Source organism: Hemiscyllium ocellatum, chromosome 21 (assembly GCF_020745735.1).
Source record: "Hemiscyllium ocellatum isolate sHemOce1 chromosome 21, sHemOce1.pat.X.cur, whole genome shotgun sequence".
In the NCBI taxonomy this organism is placed as follows: Eukaryota; Metazoa; Chordata; class Chondrichthyes; order Orectolobiformes; family Hemiscylliidae; genus Hemiscyllium; species Hemiscyllium ocellatum.
Genome location: NC_083421.1, coordinates 62,654,549 through 62,678,569, shown reverse-complemented (window position 1 = coordinate 62,678,569; position 24,021 = coordinate 62,654,549). Strand labels below are relative to the sequence as shown.

Here is a 24,021-nt window from a genome sequence, read left to right as displayed (position 1 = left end):
ATTACAGAGGAGGAAGTACCGGATGCCTCAAAACGCATATAAGTGGATAAATGCCCAGGACCTGATCAGGTGTACCCTAGAACTCTGTGGAAAGCTGGGCAAGTGATTGCTGGGCATCTTGCTGAGATATTTGTATCATCAACAGTCACAGGTGAGGTGCTGGAAGACAGGAGGTTGGCCAACATGGTGCCACTATTTAAGAAAAGGTGGTAAGGACAAGCTAGGGAACTACAGACCAGCAAGCCTGGCGTCTGTGGTGGGCAAGTTGTTGGAGGGAATCCTGAGGGATAGGATGTACATATATTTGGAAAGGCAAGGACTGATTAGGGATAGTCAACCTGGCTTTGTGCGTGGGAAATCATGTCTCACAAACTGGATTGAGTTTTTTGAAGAAGTAACAATGAGGGTTGAGGAGGGCAGAGCTGTAGACGTGACCTATATGAACTTCAGTAAGGCATTCGACAAGATTCCCCATGGGAGACTGGTTAGCAAGGTTAGATCTCATGGAATACAGGCAGAACTAGCCATTTGATTACAGAACTAGCTCAAAAGGTAGAAGATAGGTGGTGGTGGTGGTGGAGTGTTGTTTTTTTAGATTGGAGGCCTGTGACCAGTGAGTGTGACAAGGAGCAGTATTGGGTCCACTGTTTTTTGTCATTTATGGAAATGATTTGGATGTGAGCATAAGAGGTACAGTTAGTAAGTTTACAGATAACACCAAAATTGGAAATGTAGTGGACAACGAAGAAGATTGCAACGGGATCTTGATCAGATGAGAAGCTGAGGAGTGGCAGATCCATTTTAATTTAAATAAATGTGAGGTGCTGCATTTTAGGAAAGCAAATCTTAGCAGGACTTATGCATTTAATCGTAAGGTCCTAGGAAGTGTTGCTGAACAAAGAGACCTTGGAGTCCAGGTCCATAGATTGTTGAAAGTAGAGTTGCAGGTAGATAGGATAGTGAAGAGGACGTTTGGTATGCTTTCCTTTATTGGTCAAAGTACTGAGTACAGAACTTGAGAGGTCACATTGCGGCTGTACAGGACATTGGTTTGGCCACTGTTGGAATATTGCGTGCAATTCTGGTCTCCTTCCTATCAGAGGGATGTTGTGAAACTTGAAAGGGTTCAGAAAAGATTTACAAGGATGTTGCCAGGGTTGGAGGATCTGAGCTATAGGGAGGGGCTGAACAGGCTGGGGCTATTTTTCCTGGAGTGCCAGAGGCTGAGGGGGTGACCTTAGAGGTTTACAAAATTATGAGGGGCATAGATAGGATAAATAGACAAAGTCTTTTCCCTGGGGTTGGGGAATCAAGAACGGGAGGCCATAGGTTTACGGTGAGAGGGGAAAGATATACAAGAGACCTAAGGAGCAACATTTTCACGCAGAGGGTGGTATGTGTATAGAATGAGCTACTAGAGGATGTGGTGGAGGCTGGTACAATTAACATTCAAGAGGCATTTGGATGGGTATATGAATAGGAAGGGTTTGGAGGGATATGGGCCGGGTGCTGGCAGGTGGGACTAGATTGGGTTGGGATATCTGGTTGGCATGGTTGGGTTGGACCGAAGGGTATGTTTCCATGCTGTACATCTCTGATTCTATGTTGACAGGGTTGAAGGATTTATAGAGAGAGGCTGAAGAGGCTGGGGCTGTTTTCCCTGGAGCATCAGAGGCTGAGGGCTGACCTCACAGAGTTTTATAAAATCATGAGGGGCATGGACAGGCAAGGTCTTTTCCCTGGGATGGAGGAATCCAGAATGCGAGGGCATAGATTTAGTGGAGAAGGGAGAGATATAAGAGAGACCTAAAGGACAACTTTTTCACGCAAAGATGGGATATGTATGGAATGAGCTGCCAGAGAAAAAGTGATGGAGGCTTATACAATTACAATGATTAAAAGGTATCTGGATGGGTATATGAATAGGAAGGGTTTGGAGGGATATGGGCTGGGTGCTGGCAGGTGGGACTAGATTGGGTTGGGTTATCTGGTCAGCATGGACGGCTTGGACCGAAGGGTCTGTTTCTGTGCTGTGCATCTCTCTGACTCTATATACTCTCTATATAGCACTTACTTTCTGCTAGTCCACTGAAGGAACCATGTATTAGACAGAACAGAAAAACAGGAGTGTCACAATCTATTGAGAATGGAAGGTTGCATAGCTGATCTTATCCCAGCCCAGTGTTCTCACACATTTCCAACACCCCATCTCCCAGAATCAAGTCTGTTGCTGTTGCCCCAAAGTTTGCCAGGCCTTGATTTGAGTCACAGTAGGAAAATGTTGGGGAAGCACTGTGGAAGACCAATGTGCTGTCACTATTCCATTTAAAACGTCATAACGACATGTGGATGATACTGGCAAGACCACAGTTATTTCCCAAAAATGGCAGGTTTTCTTTTTGAATTCCTGCTGTCATTGTGACATTACCGATTGCTATGCAGATAAGTTGCTTATTGCTACTCTGCCCAAGAACAGCAAACTCTACACAGACTGGAAACTGTATTCAACACATTCTTGAGCTTGTACTTCAGTTCTTCTCTAGGAAGTTTAGTAAACAACTGGGGAAACACCCCAAAAGGTTCAGGTTTGGAAATTGGAATTTTATTAGTCGTGAAAAAATACATTATAAAAGTATTCACAGTACTTTGTTGGTATTTATGAGAGAGTCCGATTGTCCACCATTACAGTTTCAGTATTATCAGGACGTTTTGAACATTTATAACAGAAGGATAAGTGATATTGTAGCTAAGGAACTCACTTCACATTCTGTTTAGATACAGGCCAGAACATTACTGATCATGCAATTCAGACAAATCACAATCCAGAATCTAGTGAGCTTTTGACTCAGCTGTAATACTATCAATGTTCCACAAGCACCAAATGGTTTATATAATTATTATAAAAAGGTTGTGTTTGGAAAAAAGAAAGCTCAATCTTTTTTCAGTGTAGAAAGTTAGGTTTTCTGGTTGGCAAACGACTAGTGGTGTGCCTCAGGGATCAATGTTGGGGCAGTAATTATTCACAATTTACACAGATGATTTGGAATTAGGAACCACGAATAGGATGTCAAAGTTTGCTGTACTACTCACCTTAATGTCATTTGCAAAGTGTGCAGAGGACTGTGAAACTTTGCAAAGGGACATGGATAGTTTGAGTGGGCAAAGGTCTGGCCGATGGAATACAGTGTTAATAAATATGAAGTCATCCGTTTTGGAAGGAGTAACAGTAAAAAGGACTATTACTGGAATGGTAGGAAATTGCAGCAGGCTGCTCTGCAGAGTGACCTGCGTGTCCTTGTGCATGAATCACAGAAGGTTGGTCTGCAGGTGCAACAGGTAGTTTAGGCAGCCAATGAAATTTTGTCCTGGATTGCTAAAAGGATTGAGTTTAAAAGCAGAGAGGTTATGTTGCCGCTGTGTAGGGTGCTGGTGAAGCCACACCTGGAGTACTATGTGCAGTTTTGGTCTCCTTACTTAATAAAGGATGTCCTGGCACTAGCAGGGGTGCAGAGGAAGTTCACTCAGCTGATTCCGGAGTTGTTGGGTTGGCTAATGAGTAAACTGGGATTATATTCATTGGAATTTAGGTGAATGAGGGAGGATCTTATAGAAACATAAAATTATGAAGGGAATAAATAAGATAGAAGTAGAGAGGATATTTCCATTGGCGGGTGAAACTAGGACAAGAGGACATCACCGCAAAATTAGGGGGAGCAGATTTAGGACTGAATTGAGAAGGAACTTCTTCACCCAGAGAGTTGAGAATCTGTGGAATTCCCTGCCCAGTGAAGTAGTTCAGGCACCTCAGTAAAATGTTTTTAAAACTATGAGAGGGCGGGTAAGTGCAGCTGAGGCCATGAAAAGGTCTGCCATGATCTTATTAAATGGCCTATCGAAGAGCCTACTCCTGCTCCTCGTTCTTATGTTTGACACAGTTTTTGATCAAATGAAAAAGGAAGCAAATCCTCAGGGAGAAATAACCAGAAATTCAAACTAAAAAACACTAATTGTTGCATCACACTTTAGGTGATCACTAGAAGTAATGACAAGAACATATTGACTTTAAACAATCCTCACCTTCTTTATCAGCTCCTCTCCATTAGCACAAACATCATGCACTCTATCACGGTGAACTGTGAAATCAGTTTCAAATGCTTCATGCTTTTTCAGCAACCCCTGCAGAAAATGAGACTTACTTCAGCTTATTTCATAGACAAACACTACAATTGTGTCAGGCATTACTTCACATATTTTTGTACTAATAGGGAATTCTTTTAAACTATTGAACCACAATACAGATTCAACAATTATTCACACCATGAAAATCAAATTAAACCTAGAGATGCAAAATGACAAAGTTTACCTATTCCCATTTAGCAGATAGAGAAAAAAAAAACACAAGCAGGCAAAGAGACAGTGAGACAGAAGAGAGACAGACAGAGACACACACTTTGCTATTTATAATATAGCTGATGAAAAACTGAAATATGAAGCCAAGTTCATATAGGTTTTACAATGCATCATCTGCTAATCCTTTGCACAATGAAGCAATCTAAATTGTAATAGTAACTTTCTGGGAATCCTCAAGATGTACATATATCATCTATTCACTTATGTACTGCCATATCAGTTAACTCATTAACATAAAGGTTTCATACCTAATGACTATCATGATATTGGACTACTCTACTGCTTCCAGAGCAGGTCTAATGCAGTCAGCAAGTAAACTTGCTAGATTCAGCATCAAGACCTTTTCTGTGAAACTTCAGCTTAATATCTAAATTAGATGTTCAATGGCTGAGGACATTAACATGCTGTTTGCCATATTTCCCATCAGGGTATTTTAGATATGACACTGACTTGTACTGCAGCAAGTGTGTCTCCATAATCCTCACTTGCCACCAGGTTCAATTTCTCATTGATCCAGGCTTCCTCTTCCTCAACGTTTGCCACAAACTGCTGGTATTCCAAGGATTCTTCCAAACGCTGTCCTCTGCAATGTAAAGCAAATTAAACATGTGTAGTAATTTCCATTAGATAGGTAGAATAATGGTCAGCTGGTCTAATGGCAAATCGTTGTTAATTCGCCTGAAAACCACCTGGTTCGTGTAATTTGGGGAAGGAAATCTGCCAGTCTTACCAAACCTGGCCTACATGTGACTTCAGACCCACTGCAATGTGGTTAGTTCTTAACTGCCCTCTGAAATGGCCTAGAGAGCCAAACAGTTCAATTAGGGACAGGCAACATATGCTATCCTTGCAAAGTACATCACATCCCATGTAAGAATAAAATGCTAGCCAACTATGAACACTCAGTGTCCCGAATCAATATCACACTCTTGATCTAGTCGTAATCTGTCTGTTTTGGAGAGTTTGTGGCACACAAAATGCCTGCCATGCTTCTGATTTTACAACTTCACAGAGTTCTTCACTGTTTGTAAACCACTTAGGGTGCACCGAGTTTGCAAAGGGTGCTAAAGAAATCCAAGTTCCTGTCAACCTTTCAGAAGAAAGCCATTCACTAAAGTTAATGTGTTTGAAAAATCACTGTAGACCTTGGGGTGCTTCTTACTACCCTAGTTAAAAATCAGGGGTCGAAAAGCATAATGTGGGTGAAGGGATGTGGACTTTCTACAACTATTTGCCTGGTCAACCCCAATCATTTTGCAGTGACTTTATGTGGCTGCCTACAGTGGAGCCTGTTTAACTACGCATTTCAAAAAGGTCCTTTACCTGTCAAACAGGAACATGTGAAGCGTGTAAAGTGTGCATCAGTCCGACTTCCCCAGCACAGATGCCCAAGCAGCAGTCCCTAAAAAGGGAGCTGCTAATTTTGTAGAGTTTGCTTTGCTTCCTTGTTTCTCATTGTCCAAGATTAATCTTACACATTTAATAATTTCCTACTTTTATCTAAAAGGTTACAAATAATTCAATTAATCTATGTTTGGGCTATTTAATTGTCTGTTTCTTCCAATAATCCTAGTAAAACATGTATTCATCCTTCATTCTAATTTCCTACTTTGCAATAAATGATTACATTAGCCAATGCGCTTTGGGGCATTTGAGGTTGTCAGAAGGAACTATAAAATATAATTTCCTTCTTTTTCTGATGAAGGACTTTGCCTGATATAATGAATTGTCAGCTATTCCCACAGATGCCAACTGAGCTACAGGGAGAGACTGAATAGGCTGGGGCTGTTTTCCCTGAAGTGTCAGAGTTTGAGGGGTGGCCTTATAGAGTTTACAAAATTATGAGGTGCATAGAAAGGATAAATAGACAAAGTCTTTTCCCTGGGGTCAGGGAGTCCAGAACTAGAGGGCATAGGTTTAGGGTGTAAGGGGAAAGATATAAAAGAGACCTATGGGGCAACATTTTCATGCAGAGGGTGATACGTGTATGGAATGAGCTGCCAGAGGAAGTGGTGGAGGCTGGTACAATTGCAACATTTAAGAGGTATTTGGATGGGTATATGAATAGGAAGGGTTTGGAGGATATGGGCCGGGTGCTAGCAAGTGGGACTAGATTGGGTTGGGATATCTGGTCAGCATGGACAGGTTGGACCGAAGGGTCTGTTTCCATGCTGTACATCTCTATGACTATGATCTGCTGTGTTTGCAGAACTTTTGTCATTTTCTTTCCCAATATTAGAATTTAGCAAAATTACTAGATAAACTGGATTTACCGAGTAGCAGCAAGCTCCTTTAGTTCCTTCCAGTGTGCCACAAACTGAGACAATCGCTGCTGAATTTCCTCTTTGCCAATGGTATTATCATCAGACAGCTTCTTTCCAGTCTCCAGTACAGACTGTCATAAAAAGAATCAACAAATCATGAGCATCTCCTTTAAACAAAAGGAAATTAACTCTAACTAGAAATGAATTGTAAGGTTTAAACTTCCTGTCCACTCAAGTTTTAACTGGCTACTCTAGACACAACTTGCTCACTGAATTACACCCAAAGAACAAAAACATTAATTAAGAAGGATTGCACCCCCCCACCGACATCCTAACATTGGTTATGACTACAGCATAGTTATGTGGGTTGAGGGAACACTTTGTCCAGAAAACATTACAAAATATTATGTCTTTGTTTAATGTTAAAAGTTATACATTTTGATATAAAGTTTAACAAACAAACAAACAAACATTCTTTTAAACATCTTCTTTGACATGTTGCTGGCTTTGACATAGAAACATACCAAGTAGGAACAGGAGGAGACTATTCCATACAGTATGATCACAGTTGATCAACTATCTCAGTGCCTTATTTCCACTTTCAAAGGCATCAAGGAGTAGGAGGAGAAAACTAAAAAAATTCTTCTCAAACAAATTCTGTAATTTAGTTTCTATGGCTTTCTAACAGAGAACTCAACAGGTTCACAATACTTTGAGTGAAGACATTTTTTCTTATCTCAGTCCTAAATGGTCTAATCCACATCCAAAGGCAGTATTCTCTGATCCTAGATTCCCCAACCATGGAAAACATTCTCCCTGCATTTAACCTGTTCAGCCAATTTTATTATTACAATCAGATTAGATTCCCTACAGTATGGAGGCAGGCCCTTCGGCCAAACAAGTCCATACCGACCCTCCGAAGAGTAACTCACCCAGACCTGTTGCCCTACCCTATATTTACCCCTGATGAAAGCACCTAACACTATGGGCATTTTAGCATGGCCAATCCACCCTAACCTGCACACCTTTGGATTGTGGAAGGAAACCAGAGCACCTGGAGGAAACCCATGCAGATACTGGGAGAACATACTACCTCCGCACAGACAATCGCCTGAGGTGAGACTCGAACCTGGGTCCTTGGCGCTGTGAGGCAGCAGTGCTAACCACTGAGCCACCGTGCTGCCCCAATCTTTTCTCATCATTCTAATGGAGTGAATACAGCCCCAGTCAAACCAATCTCTCCTCATCTTGCTTTCCCCAATACCAGCCTCGTGAACTCCACTGTACTCACTCAATGCAAGTATAACCTCTCAAGTAGGGAAGACCAAAAAACTACACACAATATTTCAGATGCAATCTCAACAAGGTTTATATAACTGCAGTAAGATATCCTACTTCTGAACTCAAATCTTCTTGCAATGAAGGCCAATATACCATTCCTAACTGCTGGTTGTACCTGCAGTCCACATTTATTGACTGCTGTACAAGGTTACCTGGTACATCCATACTTCCTAATATATCACTATTTGAACAATTCTGTTTTGCACACAGTGTATAACTTCACATTTAGCCAAGTTGCATTGCATCTACACAATGCCTGCTCACTCACTCAACTTGTCTAATCCCCTTGAAGCCTTCTTGCATCTTCCTTACAGCTCTCAATCCCACCCGGCTTTATATGGAGAGCAAACGTGAACAAGTTGTATTTAGCTTCCTCATCCTGGTAATTTATATGTAGCCATGGGTGGCTGTGGCCCAAGCACTGATCCTTGCACTGCCCCATAAGTCAGCACCCATTTATTCTCCCATGGCTTCTTGTCTGTCAATCAATTCCTTGGAACTGACCAAGAGCCTTGGTAATGTATCCCGAGACTCTGCATTTTTGCCTGTTTGCCACATGAAAGTGAGGCATCGGTCAGCACCCTGTAAAAAACAATTTTACTTTTATGTCTCAGTTTTAGCATCTCGATGAGAACTCGACTCTTTGATTTGCCACATTAAAAAAGGTTCATCACCACTCGTTAGCTTTGCTGAAATCAAAACGAGACAGAAGTGGCCCTAGATTCCCACATTCTATACTAGGCAGGCAGCCAGACAGTGGTCAGAATGATAATGGCCAAAATGACTTCCTGTTAGAGACTCTAAGGATGGCCTGTTGTCGATATGACCTAAGTGAGGAACTGGATTGATAGTCATTTGTAGTCTGAGTCCATTCCCCAATCTGTGACTTAATACTTACGAGCAGGTTACACAACATGAAACCAGGATCAAAAGGTTTTAAAAATATGCGCAAGAATATCAGGGATCTCAAACCTGGATAGCTGGGTCATGAGCAGCCAGTTCTGCTTCGAGACGCTTGTGCTTCTTCCTCAAGTTCTGTACTCCAGTCAAATCCCGACCATAATCTTCAGAACTCACAAGCAATTTTTTCTCTCTATTCAAATAAAAAATATATTGTTCCTACATTAGTTTCACACAAAATGGGACATCACTGGATTGCAGGTTAGGATCCCAGATTTTTCTCTGTTCCATTAATATCAACATACTACAATTTCACAACTTTTACAAACAGGGCTTTCTATACATTTGTATGTTATCCCAACTCACTTTATCCAGGATTCCTCATCATCCAAATCACGGAAGAACTGGTGAAGTCTATGTGAATCATTCAGTTTAGCGCGGCGAGTAGTAGCCATGTCTTTAATTTTCTGAAACCTGCTGTTCACTGCATTACGTTTATCCTTCACTTGGGTGGTATCAAAAGCATCACTAGACATCAGACTATCAGCCTGGCCATTCAAATCTTTCAGACGGTCCTGAAATAGTCAATTAATGAACCAGTTTAGAAAATCTACCACTGTGAAGTATTTCTGCGATCCAAAAAAAGCAGATAAAAACAAGAGCTACACTTCTTGACTCAATTAAGTTTTTAAACTGAACAGAAATTGCTGAAGAAACGCCACAGATCTGGCAGTACTTAGAAAGAAAGCAGAGTTAACGTTTCAAATCCAATGATCTTCCTTCAGAACTTTATTAGAGATAGGAGTTATCTTTGCCAAAACCTAACATCCACCAGCTTAAAAACACATCTTTGAAACAGGTGACTGGTACCCCAGTCCAGGAGTAGGGACACTACCATTGCACCACAAGGCCCTTCTAGTTATAACCTATTGGGAATGTCATGTCACTCTCAGAGGGGATACATATTTGCCAGAATGATAGAAACTAAAATTAAGGTACAAAGACAGGTTTCACAGGCTAAGCTTGTACAGATTCAGGGACAAAATGTATTAAATATATAGGATGGGGTGACTCAACTGTGATATTCTTGATTAAAAGATTAAGGCTAAAATTATTAAGGCTAATCTTACTAAATTAAGGCTAAAAGATTAAAAGCTATATCATTATGTATATTTAAGGTGGAATTAGACAGCTTAAAGTCAGGAAGGGAACAGTTATGGGAGAAAAGGTGGAGTTGAGGATTGTAAGATCAGCCAAGAATCTGCAGAGCAAACTTGATGTCTGAAGTAGCCTATTTCTGCTTCTAACCTTATGATATCATTTAAATAAAAGTCTACATTCTGTTAAACACAGGTTTTCATACACATCTTTTAGGAATATCACATCAACAAGCATCAAGCTGAGAAGCATTCTGTGAATGAGAGAGATGAGATTTTCCATGACCTTACAAGCCTACTGTTGAATCAAACAGAGGTCATAAAAGTTTCAAACTTTTGAAAATTTAATCAATTTTTTCTAATTTGCTTTGGGAGAAAAGTAATAAGCAACATAACCTACTAAATAAGTCTAAAAGACAATTCTTTTGAGATTACAAGGCTGTATGTACTCAAAAGAATAGGAATGAATGAATAGCTCTTGAAAAGAGCCAGTACAAGCACAATGTGATTAATGACCTCACCAATAACTGGATTATTTTATAACCGTGCTTCAAATTTACAGATGACAATGTTAAATATACACTGCTACAACAAGCTTTTCCATCCATCACAAGATATGATGCACCTCCAAAGCACAAAAATGGTATATTGCCATAATAACAGAGAGTCAAAATCTTAAATATTCAACAAGAGGTTTAATTACTGCGACTCTGCTCTCGAGGCCAGCCCCCAAAGCAATCACTTGTTTCTCTCATCTGCAATTACAGCTTTACAGCAAACCCTTTCCCATTACCTCATGAGCATTAATATCTGCTTCAAGGAGCTGATGCTTCTTCAGCAAGTTATTCACTGATGCCAGGTCCTTCCCGTAGTCCTCCGAGGCCAGGAGAGCTTCCACCTTACAAATAAATTAATCTGATTCAGTGCTAAGAATTATCAAAATACAAAAAACAAAATCTCAAAAGTTTGGTACAATACTTTTACTGATATAAGTTCCAAAAGAACTGATGCTTTTAAAAGCTTTGCAAAGTTAAACAACTTGAACCACATCATTAAAACTACCCTAATCCAGTTTATATATGAGTAAAGCACTGACATCAGCAAAACAACAACAAAATCCATGTGTAGAAATTTATATAGTGGTAAGGATTAATTTTAAATTTTTAAAATTCTTAATGTCCAGAGTAGGACAAATGGAATGACACATTCAGAGACATTGCCCTTTCAAAGGAGATTCCAGCTCAATGGAAACAAGCATAGTAGGCAGTGTCAAATGTAGCTGCAATTCTCCAGCTCAGAGGTGCAGGGTTTTCCCTCTTCTGCATTCTACTGCTCCCAAGACTAGCCATAAAACTTTGTATAATACAAAATATAGAAACTTTCAACAGTACAATGTATATCTAATAATATCATTAGCATTACATGAGGATTTTCGATTATTCCACATTAAAGTATCATGAATGATACATTTTCTTAAATATGTTTAAGGCAAAGGAGAAGTTGAAGCCTAGAATATATAATTCTCTCTCTGTCAAATGGCTACGTATCATAAAAGATGTTACACTGACTTGCACTGTAGCCATGACGTGTTACTATGAATGGTAGGTAGACACTTTGCCATCACAGGTGAAATGCAAGAGTCTGTGTAAAATACCGACTTCCTCTAATACTGGAGCAACTTATACAAGGTGGTCAACTGGATATTACTGCAAATCACTTTTTGCCTTCATTTACCCATTCCTGGTAAGACCTGCAACCTGATTCATATGCAAATATATTTTGCAAACAGGTTTCAACTACTGACAATTACATTAATAAGGCAGCAAATGTTGAAGTGAAAAAAAGGTCCAACGAGGAAAGTATCTATCTCCTTTACAAAAAAAAAGTGAATAACATGATGAAATTACTTACCTCTGACAACCAGAAGTCAAAGTCTTTGATACCAGTGTTGAAATTCTGCTGCTTATTGGCCTCTTTCAGCTTTTGACTCTTTTCTTCTGATTTCTTCACTAGATATTCCCATTGGTCAGCTAGTGTTCCTAAGCGAGTCTATCAAAAAGAGTAAACCCACTAAATCAGTCAGAAGGAAATCAAGCCAGTTAAATGATAATTCAAGTATGTTTTAAGACGATGATAAATAACCGCAGGAACAAAGCTCTGGATTTATCCAACCGGTTGTAAAAATTACCACCATCATAATCAGGGGTCACTTCACTGTGGGCATGCTGGCAGTTGCTGATTTGTTTCTTATACATCTTGTCTATTTTATAAATAAGAATGAAAAATAAAAGCATGTGTAACTGTCTGCGAGCTTTAAAGTCCATCAAAAGAGTGAAAATTAGTCCTTATATCTGGTTGCTATGCACTAAAATGCTTTCTGTTTAAACAAGACATCTCATCGAGCAAGATGAAAGTGAAGACTGCAGATGCTGGAGATTAGAGTCAAGAGTGTGGCACTGGAACAACACAGCAGGTCAGGCAGCATCCAAGGAGTGGGAGAATTGAAGTTTTCGGCAAAAGCCCTTCATCAGGAATGAGCCCTCATTCCTGATGAAGGGCTTTTGCCAGAAATTTCAATTCTCTGGCTCCTCGGATGCTGCCAGACCTGCTATGTTGTTCCAGCACCACAATCTCTATCTCATCGAGCAAATTGTTTTCCATTTCTGCTCACATCAAACAAAGTAATTTTTCTTATAACAGGAATATAGCAACGTAGTTATGTTGAACTAGCAATATCAATAGCCTGAATGAATGCTGCCTCTAACATGTTATGATTTGCACAATCTATTTCAATATACAGTATAATGTTTTTTATAATGTGTGCTTGGATTGTATGAGTGGATTGCACAGTATCTTCATGGTTGCTAACTAGGTGAGCATGCAAAGATCCTAGCTAGAACTCTGACTTAGGTTAATAATCCAGAGATTGGAAGTTCAAATGCTAACATGGCAGCCTGAGATTTTGATTTGAGTATTGTTAAAAATCTGAGAATAAAACAAAATTGTTTTAAAACCCCCAACTGTTTCAACAGTGTCTATTTGCAACTCCAGTCTCACTTCAACATATCTGACTCACAACTGCCTTCTGAAGCAACCTAGCAACTCAATCCATCGCCATTTTCTCAGAGTTACTAGAGATTGACAAAGCTGTATTTATTGCCTACATACCTGAAAGCAAATTTTATAAAAAAATACTTTACTGCCTTACCCTTACAAGTTGGTTTAGGATTTCAATGCTAACACAACTTGGTCACAACTTTTAAAAAAGAAATCAAATAGATCGAGTAATCCTGATTTGTTTTTAAGCATGGTGGCTCAGTGGTTAGCACTTTGCCTCACAGTGCCAAGGACATGGGTTCAATTCAAGCCTCAGGCAACTGTCTGTGTTGCACATTCTCCCAGTGTCTGTGCTGGTTTCCTCCAGGTGCTCTGGTTTCCTCCCACAATCCAAAGACGTGCAGGTCAGATGAATTGGCCATGCTAAATTGCCCATAGTCTTCAGGGATGTGTAGGCTAGGTGCATTAGTCAGGAGTAAATGTAGGGTAGTGGAATGGGTCTGGGTGGGCTACTCTTCGGACGGTCACAGTGGACTTGGGTCAAATGGCCTGTTTCCACACTGTAGGGATTCTATGTCTGTTTTCTACTATGTCGGGGTGGGGGGGGGGGGGGGGGGGGAGAAGAAGATGGGGAGAGAGGTCAAATAATCCCAGACTATAAATTTACACTCTTTGCTGCTCTATCTTGTACTACATAAATTCAGGTGAATACAAGGTGAGGTTCCATTGCACAATACCATTGGTATTCTTGATTTGGTCCATTATGGTGATCCCCTATCTATCCCCTCATTGAGGGAATTGGAACAAATAGATAACTACTACACCGTGATTTAATTATAGCACAGCATACATGTCGCAATGGAGAACACAAAAAAAATCTTTTACCACAATTTTCAAATCGGTTTATTCAATTTCATCAAGTTTTGTGGTCACCTGGACAGCATCTTCACTACCAGCACATGCCCCTCGTTTGATCAGCGATTTTCCCATGTCAATCACCCCACGGATACGGTCAGCATTAGCATGAAGCTCTGCTTCAAATGCCTGATGCTTCTGGTGTTTGCTCTGCAGAAGAATAAAATAACACTTAGTATACAAACGAAAACTCAATAGTTCAAAAAGTCTCTCTCCAAGGCCTATGACATGTCAGTAACTAAGTCTGCCAAAACATACAATTTTGAGAAGAATTTTAAACTGGTGCCATTTGATCCAATCAACATCAAAACTAAAACTTCCTTTGCAATTGTGCAGTCCTCTCATTTTGTAATTACAACCCAGATCATATGTAACATTAGTTTGAATTAGTTGCAATGGTTGAATAATTTCAACTATGTTAAGCCAATTGCTGAGGACGCTGTTACCAGGTCCTATTTCCAATTATTGTCAAATCATTAATTCTACCTGGAATGCCAGCTGAACTTAGCACTGCAACAGTCATACGGCCTCAAAGGAAATCAGAATTAGGATAGTATTAGGGGTTAATACTGACAACACCACACACTAGTAATAACCAGAAAACAAAAGCTCCCAGAGACAAGGACAGAGTCAACTGAATGAATATCTTTAGTGTTAATTTAAAAATGAATCCATTGTGGCTTAAAAAGGTCAGGAGAATCACCTGATGTACCACAAACACAAATATATATCAGCACTAAAAGCAACATCAAGTTGACAACTTTAAAACTTAAGACAGTCATAAGAGCTGAAGACAAAATTATATTTATAAAACACCATCAAACCAATCTAACAATGTAACTTTATACAAACACAACTCAGGTTACATAAAAATTACCAAATACTTACCAACAGTTTGGACAGCTAAAAATAGATCAAGAGAAAAGATTAAGTATATCAATATTTCACCTGCCAAAGTATTAGGCTTAATTTAAATTTCTTTTTATGTTATACATATAAGCCTTAACTGTTTTCTCGAAGAGATTTACCACAAGGAGTAATAGATCAATGCTCAAAACAGACAGTTCAAGTCTTAACTGCATTGACAAGGGAATGCATCAGGTAGAGGCCAGACATATGCCCAGAGTGTAGCAGGTGAGCGTTTTTGTTTCAAAACAAGGTGCAAAAAGAAAAGTGAAAGGCACTCCAGGCAGGCCTTGCACACCGTATAGCTGCTTTTGGTAACCATTACCTGAGGCCTTAGGGTAGGTAGCCCATCTTAAGCAGGGGCAAATGAACCGTAAGACTCAGGTTAATGGGAAGTAATATACACGAAGCGTAATTACCTGAATGTTTGTTGGATCTTTGTAAGATTCGTCAGTAGCAGTCTGAAGCTTTTCACTGATCCAGGCCTCAATTTCATCTACATCCCGGCTAAACTGTTGCAGGGTTTGTGATTCGCCAAGTTTAGACCTCTTCTCAATCATTTGAGCTTTCAAGCGGCGCCACCTACCAAATGTATTTTAATTGTGAGATACGAACGTCTTTAAACAGGTTCACTTGGGTGAACAGAGCATTTCAATTTGACAGCTCTAGTAATAAGCAGACCATGTTGGACTAAGAATAACAAACTAAGGAAGAATCAAAATTATTGACACTGAGGAAGCTGTTGTGGTTCTGTTTGCCGAGCTGGGAGTTTTTGTTGCAAACGTTTCATCCCCTTTCTAGGTGACATCCTCAGTGCTTGGGAGCCTCCTGTGAAGCGCTTCCGTCATGTTTCCTTCCTTATAGTGGCTTGTCTCTGCCGCTTCCGGTTGCCGAAGGAAACCTGACAGAAGCACTTCACAGGAGGCTCCCAAGCACTGAGGATGTCACCTAGAAAGGGGACGAAACGTTTGCAACAAAAACTCCCGGCTCGGCGAACAGAACCACAACAACGAGCACCCGAGCTACAAATCTTCTCCAAACTTTGAACTGAGGAAGCTCTTAGAGGAAAGAAATGGGATAACACGGAAGACAGATTTTAGAAAGAACTTTCTAAAACAAAAAAACTCAACGTTGAAAGCTCTATAGTTGAATGCTGAAGGGAAAGGGGGCAGAACCAAAGAATGGAGCACAGAGGCAGGATCTTACAATTGAAGCAGATTCAGTGATAGGAAAAAAGTGAGGCAAAAGGTAGGACATGTATTTGAGGTCAATAATTTAACTCAATGAGTTGAGGATAGGGAACAAGCTAAGGTTGGTAAGATGGTGTAGAAGGACTCAGCAGACTTGGGGCAGAAATGGGAATGGAGGGAGGGAGTGAAAGCAGTAGTACCCAGAATTTGACATTTTAAGACAGAAGCTGAAGGTGTGCATGTGGAGTATGAAATTGGGGTTTGGGTGCATAAATTATAGCAGTGGCTGAAATGGAAGTTTCAGGCTTGTCAAAGTTAATTTGAAGAAATGTTCTGCTTATTCAGGCTTAGTACTGACTGAACAGTTAAAAGAAGTCAAGTATAAATTGAACTTGGCAAATACATAGCATGCCTAGAATTGTGAGGTTATCCACTTTGACAGCAAAACAGTAAGAGAGATATCAGAAAAAGTTGTTAAGATTGGGAAACAAAAACCTCCGAGTGACTAAAATGTCCTTGATAATAAGCATACAGATGCAGTTGTGATACGACAATAAATATTTGGCCTTCATAGCTTGAGGATTTGAGTACAGGAGTAAAGTGTCTTGCTGTAATTATACAGGGCCTTAGTGAGGCCTCACATTTTATGTGCAGTTTTAGCATCCTTACTGGAGGATAATGTTCTGGCAATAGAGGGAGTGCAACAACAGTTTATCAGGCTGCTTCCTGGGATTGTAGGACTGACATAAAAGACAGATTGAATCAGTTAGGACTATATTCACTGTATTTTAGAAAAAAAAAATGAGGGGATCTCACAGAAACCTATAAAACTAACAGGACTAGACAGTATAAGCATAGGAAGAAACAGAATGCTGCAGAAACTCAACAGGCCTGGCAGCATTTCAAAGAGAGAGAAAAATACAGGGTTAACATTGAGCGTAGTACGCTTCTTCTTCAGAGCTGGAAGCCTTCAGAATTTTTTAATCAAGTGCAGGTGAATGTTCCAAATGACCAGGCAGTATAGAACCAGGAGTCACAGTTAAAGAATACAGAGCAGGCTGTTTAGAACAGAGAAGAAAAATCTCTTCACCCAGGGAATGAGCAGCTTGTTGAACTCTCTGCCACAGAAAGGGTTCGAGACCATAACATTTAATGTTCTCCAAAAAGGAGGTATATGTAGCTCTGCGATAAAGGGATCAAAAGGTATGGGGAAATAGTAGGAACATGGTACCGAGTTGGACAATTAGACATGATCATTATGAATGATAGAGCAAGTTCTAAGGGTCAGATGACCTTAGACTCAGTTTTAGAGATGTACCCTACTCCTACTTTTATTTTCTATGAGTCAGAAATAACTGCAGAGCAGCAGAAACTGACAAGTATACAAAAAGGAACAGCAAAGAATGTCAATGATGGAAATTTTAAGCACATTTAGTGACTGAGAAGTTTGGAGAGAATGGGAAAAGAAAGAATTCTAGAACATAGTCTGACTTTGTGAAGTAGTAGCTGAGCCAAGCTGCAATGTCAGAGGTAGACATACAAGATGGACAGTGCTGGAAGAGGAAAAGGATAACTAAACCAATAATATTATATGTATCAATAACAAACTGCTAGAGAAGCTCTAAGTCTAGTAGCACCAGTGGAGACAGAAACGGGTGTTAATGTTCATGACTGTTCTTCAGACCTCCACGAGTTCTCAGTCCAATAGGGCTCCAGTTCTAAACAAAAAAGTCAGACTGGACTGAAAACATTCTGTTTCACTCTCCACAAGTTTCTTTTGGTTACAAACTGTATCTCTGCTGATAAGAATTCAGTCCCTTTAACTTAAAATTCAATTTGGAAATAACATACCTATAACTTGATCAAAACAGTACATTTTCTTGGATCAAATCGTTTGAACTACTAACTTTGAGACACTCACCTGTCCAAAACCTCATTACGACGATTTGAAATATCATCCTTTGCATAATGTTCAGAGCTGATTAGCTGATCAGCAAAGGCTTGCAATGCTGCAATCTTCTCTTCCTGTAATAAAAAGAAATCAAAATAAAGCAGAATAAATTTCTGATGAAGCTTTTCACTCAAATTCTCTTGATTTACATAAAATTACATCACAATTGCTATGTAGCCTTTTGAGTATGACTGGGATACATAAGGTTACCAGGTCACAGCACTTTGGTAGTAAGAAAATAGTCCATGCCTCCATTCTAAGTGGGGAGAAAATTCAGAAATCTGGAGTAGAAAGGGCATTGGGAGTCCTAGTCCAAGGTTCTCTTAAGGTAAACTTGCAGGTTGAGTTGGTAATTAGGAAAGCAAGTACATTTTTGTGATTCATCTCTCGAGGACTAGAATATAAAAGCATAGATGTACTTCGGAGACTTTGAAAAGGCTTGGCTCAGACCACATTTAGAGCATAGAGAGCAATTTTGGGCCCCATGCCTCAGGAAGGATGTATCAGCCCTGGGGAGGGTCCAGAGGAGGTTTACGAGAATGATCCCAGGAATGAAAGATTTAACATATGATGTACTTTTGGGTACTCTGGGATTATATTCAATGGAAGTTAGAAGAATCAGGGAGATCTGACTGAAACTTACAGATTATTAAACGACCTGGACAGAGCGGACTTTGGGAAGAAGTTTCCATTGGTAGAAGAGATGAGGGTTTGGAGGGCACAGCCTTAGAGTAAAGGGAAGACCCTGTATAACAGAGATAGTGAGAAACTTCTTCAGCAAGAGAGGTGAATCTGTGGAATTCATTGCCACAAAAGGCTGTGGAGGCCAGTTCATTGAATATATTTAAGACAGAGATAGATAAGTTCTTGATTGCCAAAGGGATCAAAAGTTATGGGGTGAAAGCAGGAAAATGGGGTTGAATGGCAGAGCAGACTTAATAGGTCGAATGGCCGAATTTCTGCTCCTATGGTCAAAGAGTCGGAGATGTACAGCACGGAAAATAGACCCTTCGGTCCAATGCGTCCATACCGACCAGATATCCCAACCCTTCCTAGTTCTACCTACCAGCACCCGCCCAATATCCCTCCAAACCCTTTCTACTCAAATACCCATCCAAATGCCTTTTAATATTGTAACTGTACTCGCCTTCACCACTTCCTCTGGAGCTCATTGCATATACGTGCCACCTTCTGAGTGAAGAAGTTGCCCCTTAGGTCTCTTTTATATCTTCCCCCTCTCACCCTAAACTTATGCCCTCCAGTTCTGGACTCACCCAACCCAGAGTAAAGACTGTCTATTTATCCTATCCAAGTCCCTCATGATTTTATAATCCTCTATAAGCTCACCCCTCAGCCTCCGACACTCCAGGGAAAACAGCCCCAGCCTGTTCAGCCTCTCCCTTTATCTCAAATCCTCCAATCCTGGCAACATCCTTGTAAATCTTTTCTGAACCCTTTCAAGTTTCACAATATCTTTCTGATAGAAAGGAGACCAGAATTACACGCAATATTCCAACAATGGACTAACCAATGTCTTGTACAGCTGCAACATGACCTCCCAACTCCTGTACTCAATACTCTCACCAATAAAGGAAAGCATACCAAACGCCGCCTTCACTATCCTCTCTACCTGCGACTTCACTTTCAAGGAGCTAAGAACCTGCACTCCAAGGTCTCTTTGTTCAGCACCACTCTCTAGGACCTTACCATTAAGTGTATAAGTCCTGCTAAGATTTGTTTTCCCAAAATGCAGCACCTCACATTTATCTAAATTAAACTCCATCTGCCACTTCACAGCCCATTGGGCCATCTGATCAAGTCTTATGTTTCTTTCTTTGAATTCTGTACAAGTCTCTCGCAGAATCTTTTTCAAAACTAGAGTTTAGGTTGTAATTTATATTTTCTGGCAACTTACTAGAACATTTCTCAAACTTCTTTACCCAGTGCATATAACCTGAAGTCAATGCAGCTCTGAAAACCTGGTTCAGGGATCATGACTAAATTTCTACTTACACTTCTTATTTAATGATGTAATGTGTTTGACTGCCAAAGGTTTGAAGACTTGAAAATTGCTGTTACCTTACCATTACATAAATCCTAAATCACTATAGCTAGATCTACTGGTATTCGCAGCTTGAAATAAAACTAAATTATTAAGCAAGTTAATTTAGATTTTACACAGCTCACTAGACTCTATTGTATACATCAAAATAGCCTCAAAAACAAGCAGCTTGAAGTGCCATGGTCCTCTTCATTTGATGAATTTTATGGTCATATTTATCACCTGCCCCTGAGTGGCACTGCTATGTTAAAGGCATGCTTCTACATATCAAATGGTTGAAATTGATCATTACAGATAACGTGCTGGAAAGTCACTATAGGTGATATCCACTTATAAAGAAAATTGAATCTACATCATCGCTGAATGATAAAAAGAAAATACCCTTAAATTTCCAATTTATATAATTACTCAGTCTTCTTTGATCACTGGGATTATCAAATATCTTCCTTACTTCAGATCTCTTCAGTTTCAAACACTGTCTCCTATCTTAATTCATATGCAGTATTTATTTCCTTCCTTAGGTGAAACATCCAAAAGATATCCCACATATTAAAGGACCCTGTAGTATGCAAAAGGTTAATAAGCTCAAACATTAACTCTTTTTTCGCTCTCTGCAATTGCTGCCTCTCTTGATGAGTATTTTCTGCATCAGAATGTTGTGTTATCTACTGGTATATTTTCTAGCTAGCAGAATAGATGTGGGGCAGTGGGATTAGCTCTGCAGTCAACTTCTACATTTCAAAATGAAGACTCAGTAATAACCAAAAACTTGAGATGGCCTAAAGCTGCTGCCAAATTCCTGTTAAATCTGGCTGCATCGCACACCTTTATCTATAGTGACTTGAGTGGTCAGAGAAAAAAAAATCCACGCTTGCGAATGTAGACTGCACCATTCAAATGATAGCTTGGGAGGTTTAGTACCTCCAGAACAGGTATAAAGTTCAATGATTAGTCATCTTCCTCAATGCTTAAGTAAAAGAATCTATAACTGTGCAAATTACATTGTGTACTCAAGTAGATTATGGCTGAATACCTGAACCTTTCCATCTATCAAAAAATAATACTTGCCCCATCCTGAGAAGTTAATATGCCCAGCTAATATGTTTCTACTTGTATTACCTAAACTTTATGTTAAAGGTAATACAGCCTAAAAGAATTACACTTTAGCAGATGAATTAGAGAAATTACAATTTCTACAACAGGTCTCTCTTTCACCATGTTACCTGAACTGTGATGGCTTTATCAAAATCTTCATGTTTCTTGATGAGGGCCTCTACACTGTCCAGAGAGTCCCCTTTATCATCACTGGCCAGGAATGCTTCACGTGCTGCCATCCAGTTCTCAGCCTGTTCACAGTCACGGTTAAATAGCTACAAAAGAATCAAAATGTTATGTCAGAACTAATCTGCAAAAGTATAAAAGCACACTTTCCTAAATTCCCATCTTGCTGGAAAGCAAGAACAAGTTACAAACAACAACATCATATTGGCACCAATTCCTTAACCAATGTTCTAATCTCAAATTGGAATTAGACGCTGATGAATTTACCCAAGGAATAAAATGTCAAGATTTGACATGAAATAAAAACCTCAATTACTTCTGTCAAGTTCTTACCAGAATAAAACAAATCTTAATCATCTGACGAGGGAGCAGCACTCTCAAAGCCTGTACTTCCAAATAAACCTGTTGGACTAGAACCAGGTGTTGTGTGATTTTTAATTTTGTCCACCTCATTCCAACATCTGCACCTCCACATCTTAAATCACATAATATAATGTGTAAAACTGGCTACTACAAGAATGCAGGTCAGAAGCTGCTTCCAACTAGACTATGGATCTACTTATTATAATGATATGCTATTTATTTCTATGAATATTTCATTCTCCTAACAACATTTACAATCATATGGTGCAACTTAGTGACAGTAACAATAGATAGCTGTGCAATGGTGGCAAAGTTTAGGCATACAATCAGAAACTCATAGAAGGTCCAATTTAAAGACTACATTAGAGAGTACAGCTGGTTGGGTAACAAGTATATACAAATTTATTATGAACTGAACTTCACAAACTGAGAAACGGCAGTGAAAGCAGTTTCATTCAAAAAAGAATTAGATGTGTAGTTGATAATAAGAAATCAAAAGAACGATGAGAATAGCGCAGAAAATTAGCCCAATTAAGGAAGGGAGTGGATGCAAATATAGATGTTATTCAAGAGAAGTGGTAGAGGATAGCAGGTTTCCACAAAGGTTGGTTGAACAGCCTCCCAAAACGTGCCCATCTCCTCCGTTAAACATCTAAATCCAAGTTTAGATTCCAATTTGATGACTGGTTGCTGATAAAGAAAAGCCTGCTACAATTCACGAACATTGAGACCACAATGCTATGAAATATTCAAATATTTGTCACTTCAGGTAAAAGACTGGCTTTCTTCTCTTTGGTCAAAGTAAAAACCCTTTTAGCATTACTCAAATTAGAATTCCTACAGTGTGGAAACAGGCTTTTCAGCCCAACAAGTCCACACCAACCCTCCGAAGAGTAGCCTACCCAGACCCATTCCAATACCCTATATTTACCCCTGATTAATGCAACCAACTTACACATCCCTGAACACTACGGGCAATTTAGCGTGGTCAATTTACCTGACCTGCACATTTTTGGATTGTGGGAGAAAACCAGAGAACCTGGAAGAAACCCATGCAGACACGGGGAGAATGTGCCAACTCCACACAGACAGTTGCTCGAGGCTGGAATTGAACCCGGGTCCCTGGCGCTGTGAGGCAGCAGCGCTAGCCACTGAGCCACCATGCCACCCCATTATCGTTCACAATGCATTTCTACCAAATGATCCCTCTAAAAAGATTTTCATTTGAGTGTCTGAAACCATCTTTTAATAGTTAGAGAAAGTGGTTGCCTAAATTTTTTATTATATTCCCTACAGTGTGGAAATAGGCCACTTTGGCCCAACAAGTCCACACCAACCCTCCAGAGAGTAACCCACACAGACCCATTTTCCTACACTTACTCCTGATTAATGCACCTAATACTATGGGCAATTCAACATGCCAATTCATTTGACCTGCACATCTTTGGACAGTGGGAGGAAATCTACGCAGACAAGGGGGAATGTGCAAACTCCACACAGACAGTTGCCAGAGGCAGGAATCAAACCAAAGTTCCAGGTGCTGTGAGGCAGCAGCGCCAACTACTGAGCCACCATGTCGCCTATATTTTCCAGTTTTCAGGTATCCAAGTTTTCAGGTCTCTCTCACAAGAAATGTTTGAAATCCAATGATCTGCAGAATTAAACTGGCATAATAAAGGTTCACTTCTCTAGCAACAGCTAATAGAACTAGGATAAGTTCCAACTGGGGCATTAGCTAGATTTAGTGCATGATGAGTTGTTCTAAATATTAAAATGTTAGAAATAATCAGCATCTGTGCAGAAAGACAGTTAATGTCCCAAGAATAATGCAATCAAACATATTGTCTCCTCACAGATTGAAGATTTCCAGCATTTTGTTTTCATTTGACACTATTCTGTACAAAATGTATGGTTTCTCATTACCTGCAGCTCCAGACACTGATCCAACATCATTCTGCGTTGAATCCAGGCTTTCTCCAGATCTGCACGTTCACGCTCCAGGATGTCTAGTTTTTCCCGTATTTCTGGGCAAGCATAGTGCCCACGAGCAAGCAGCTGGTGCCCAAACTGTTCAAATGCCTGGAAAGTGCCAGCCCTGGCATCAATTTCAGTACGATGTTCCTGCAAAAAAAAGAAAGAAAATTAAACATCATAAAGGGAAGAAAAAGATAAACACTAAATTTTAAAAACTTGTATAACAACACTGTATTAAAGCAAAGCTTTT

The 24,021-nt window shown here is 39.8% G+C and overlaps 1 protein-coding gene across 6 annotated transcripts in view; it reads right to left on the bottom strand.

The window, feature by feature from the left end:
- sptan1 (spectrin alpha, non-erythrocytic 1) overlaps positions 1-24,021 on the bottom strand; it is a 104,888-nt gene that overhangs the window by 21,257 nt on the left and 59,610 nt on the right. For 4 of the 6 annotated variants that reach the window (XM_060841591.1, XM_060841590.1, XM_060841592.1 and 1 more), the window contains 13 exons: positions 23,721-23,918; positions 21,377-21,523; positions 18,062-18,165; positions 15,370-15,532; positions 14,933-14,947; positions 14,063-14,194; positions 11,984-12,121; positions 10,866-10,970; positions 9,282-9,490; positions 8,988-9,108; positions 6,684-6,805; positions 4,861-4,993; positions 4,078-4,176 (listed from right to left, as the gene is read on the bottom strand). In XM_060841591.1, coding sequence (XP_060697574.1) covers positions 4,078-4,176; positions 4,861-4,993; positions 6,684-6,805; positions 8,988-9,108; positions 9,282-9,490; positions 10,866-10,970; positions 11,984-12,121; positions 14,063-14,194; positions 14,933-14,947; positions 15,370-15,532; positions 18,062-18,165; positions 21,377-21,523; positions 23,721-23,918 — 1,686 coding nt within the window. The remainder of the gene's footprint in view (positions 1-4,077; positions 4,177-4,860; positions 4,994-6,683; positions 6,806-8,987; positions 9,109-9,281; positions 9,491-10,865; positions 10,971-11,983; positions 12,122-14,062; positions 14,195-14,932; positions 14,948-15,369; positions 15,533-18,061; positions 18,166-21,376; positions 21,524-23,720; positions 23,919-24,021) is intronic. The other 2 variants (XM_060841589.1, XM_060841594.1) reach the window with 1 other exon arrangement.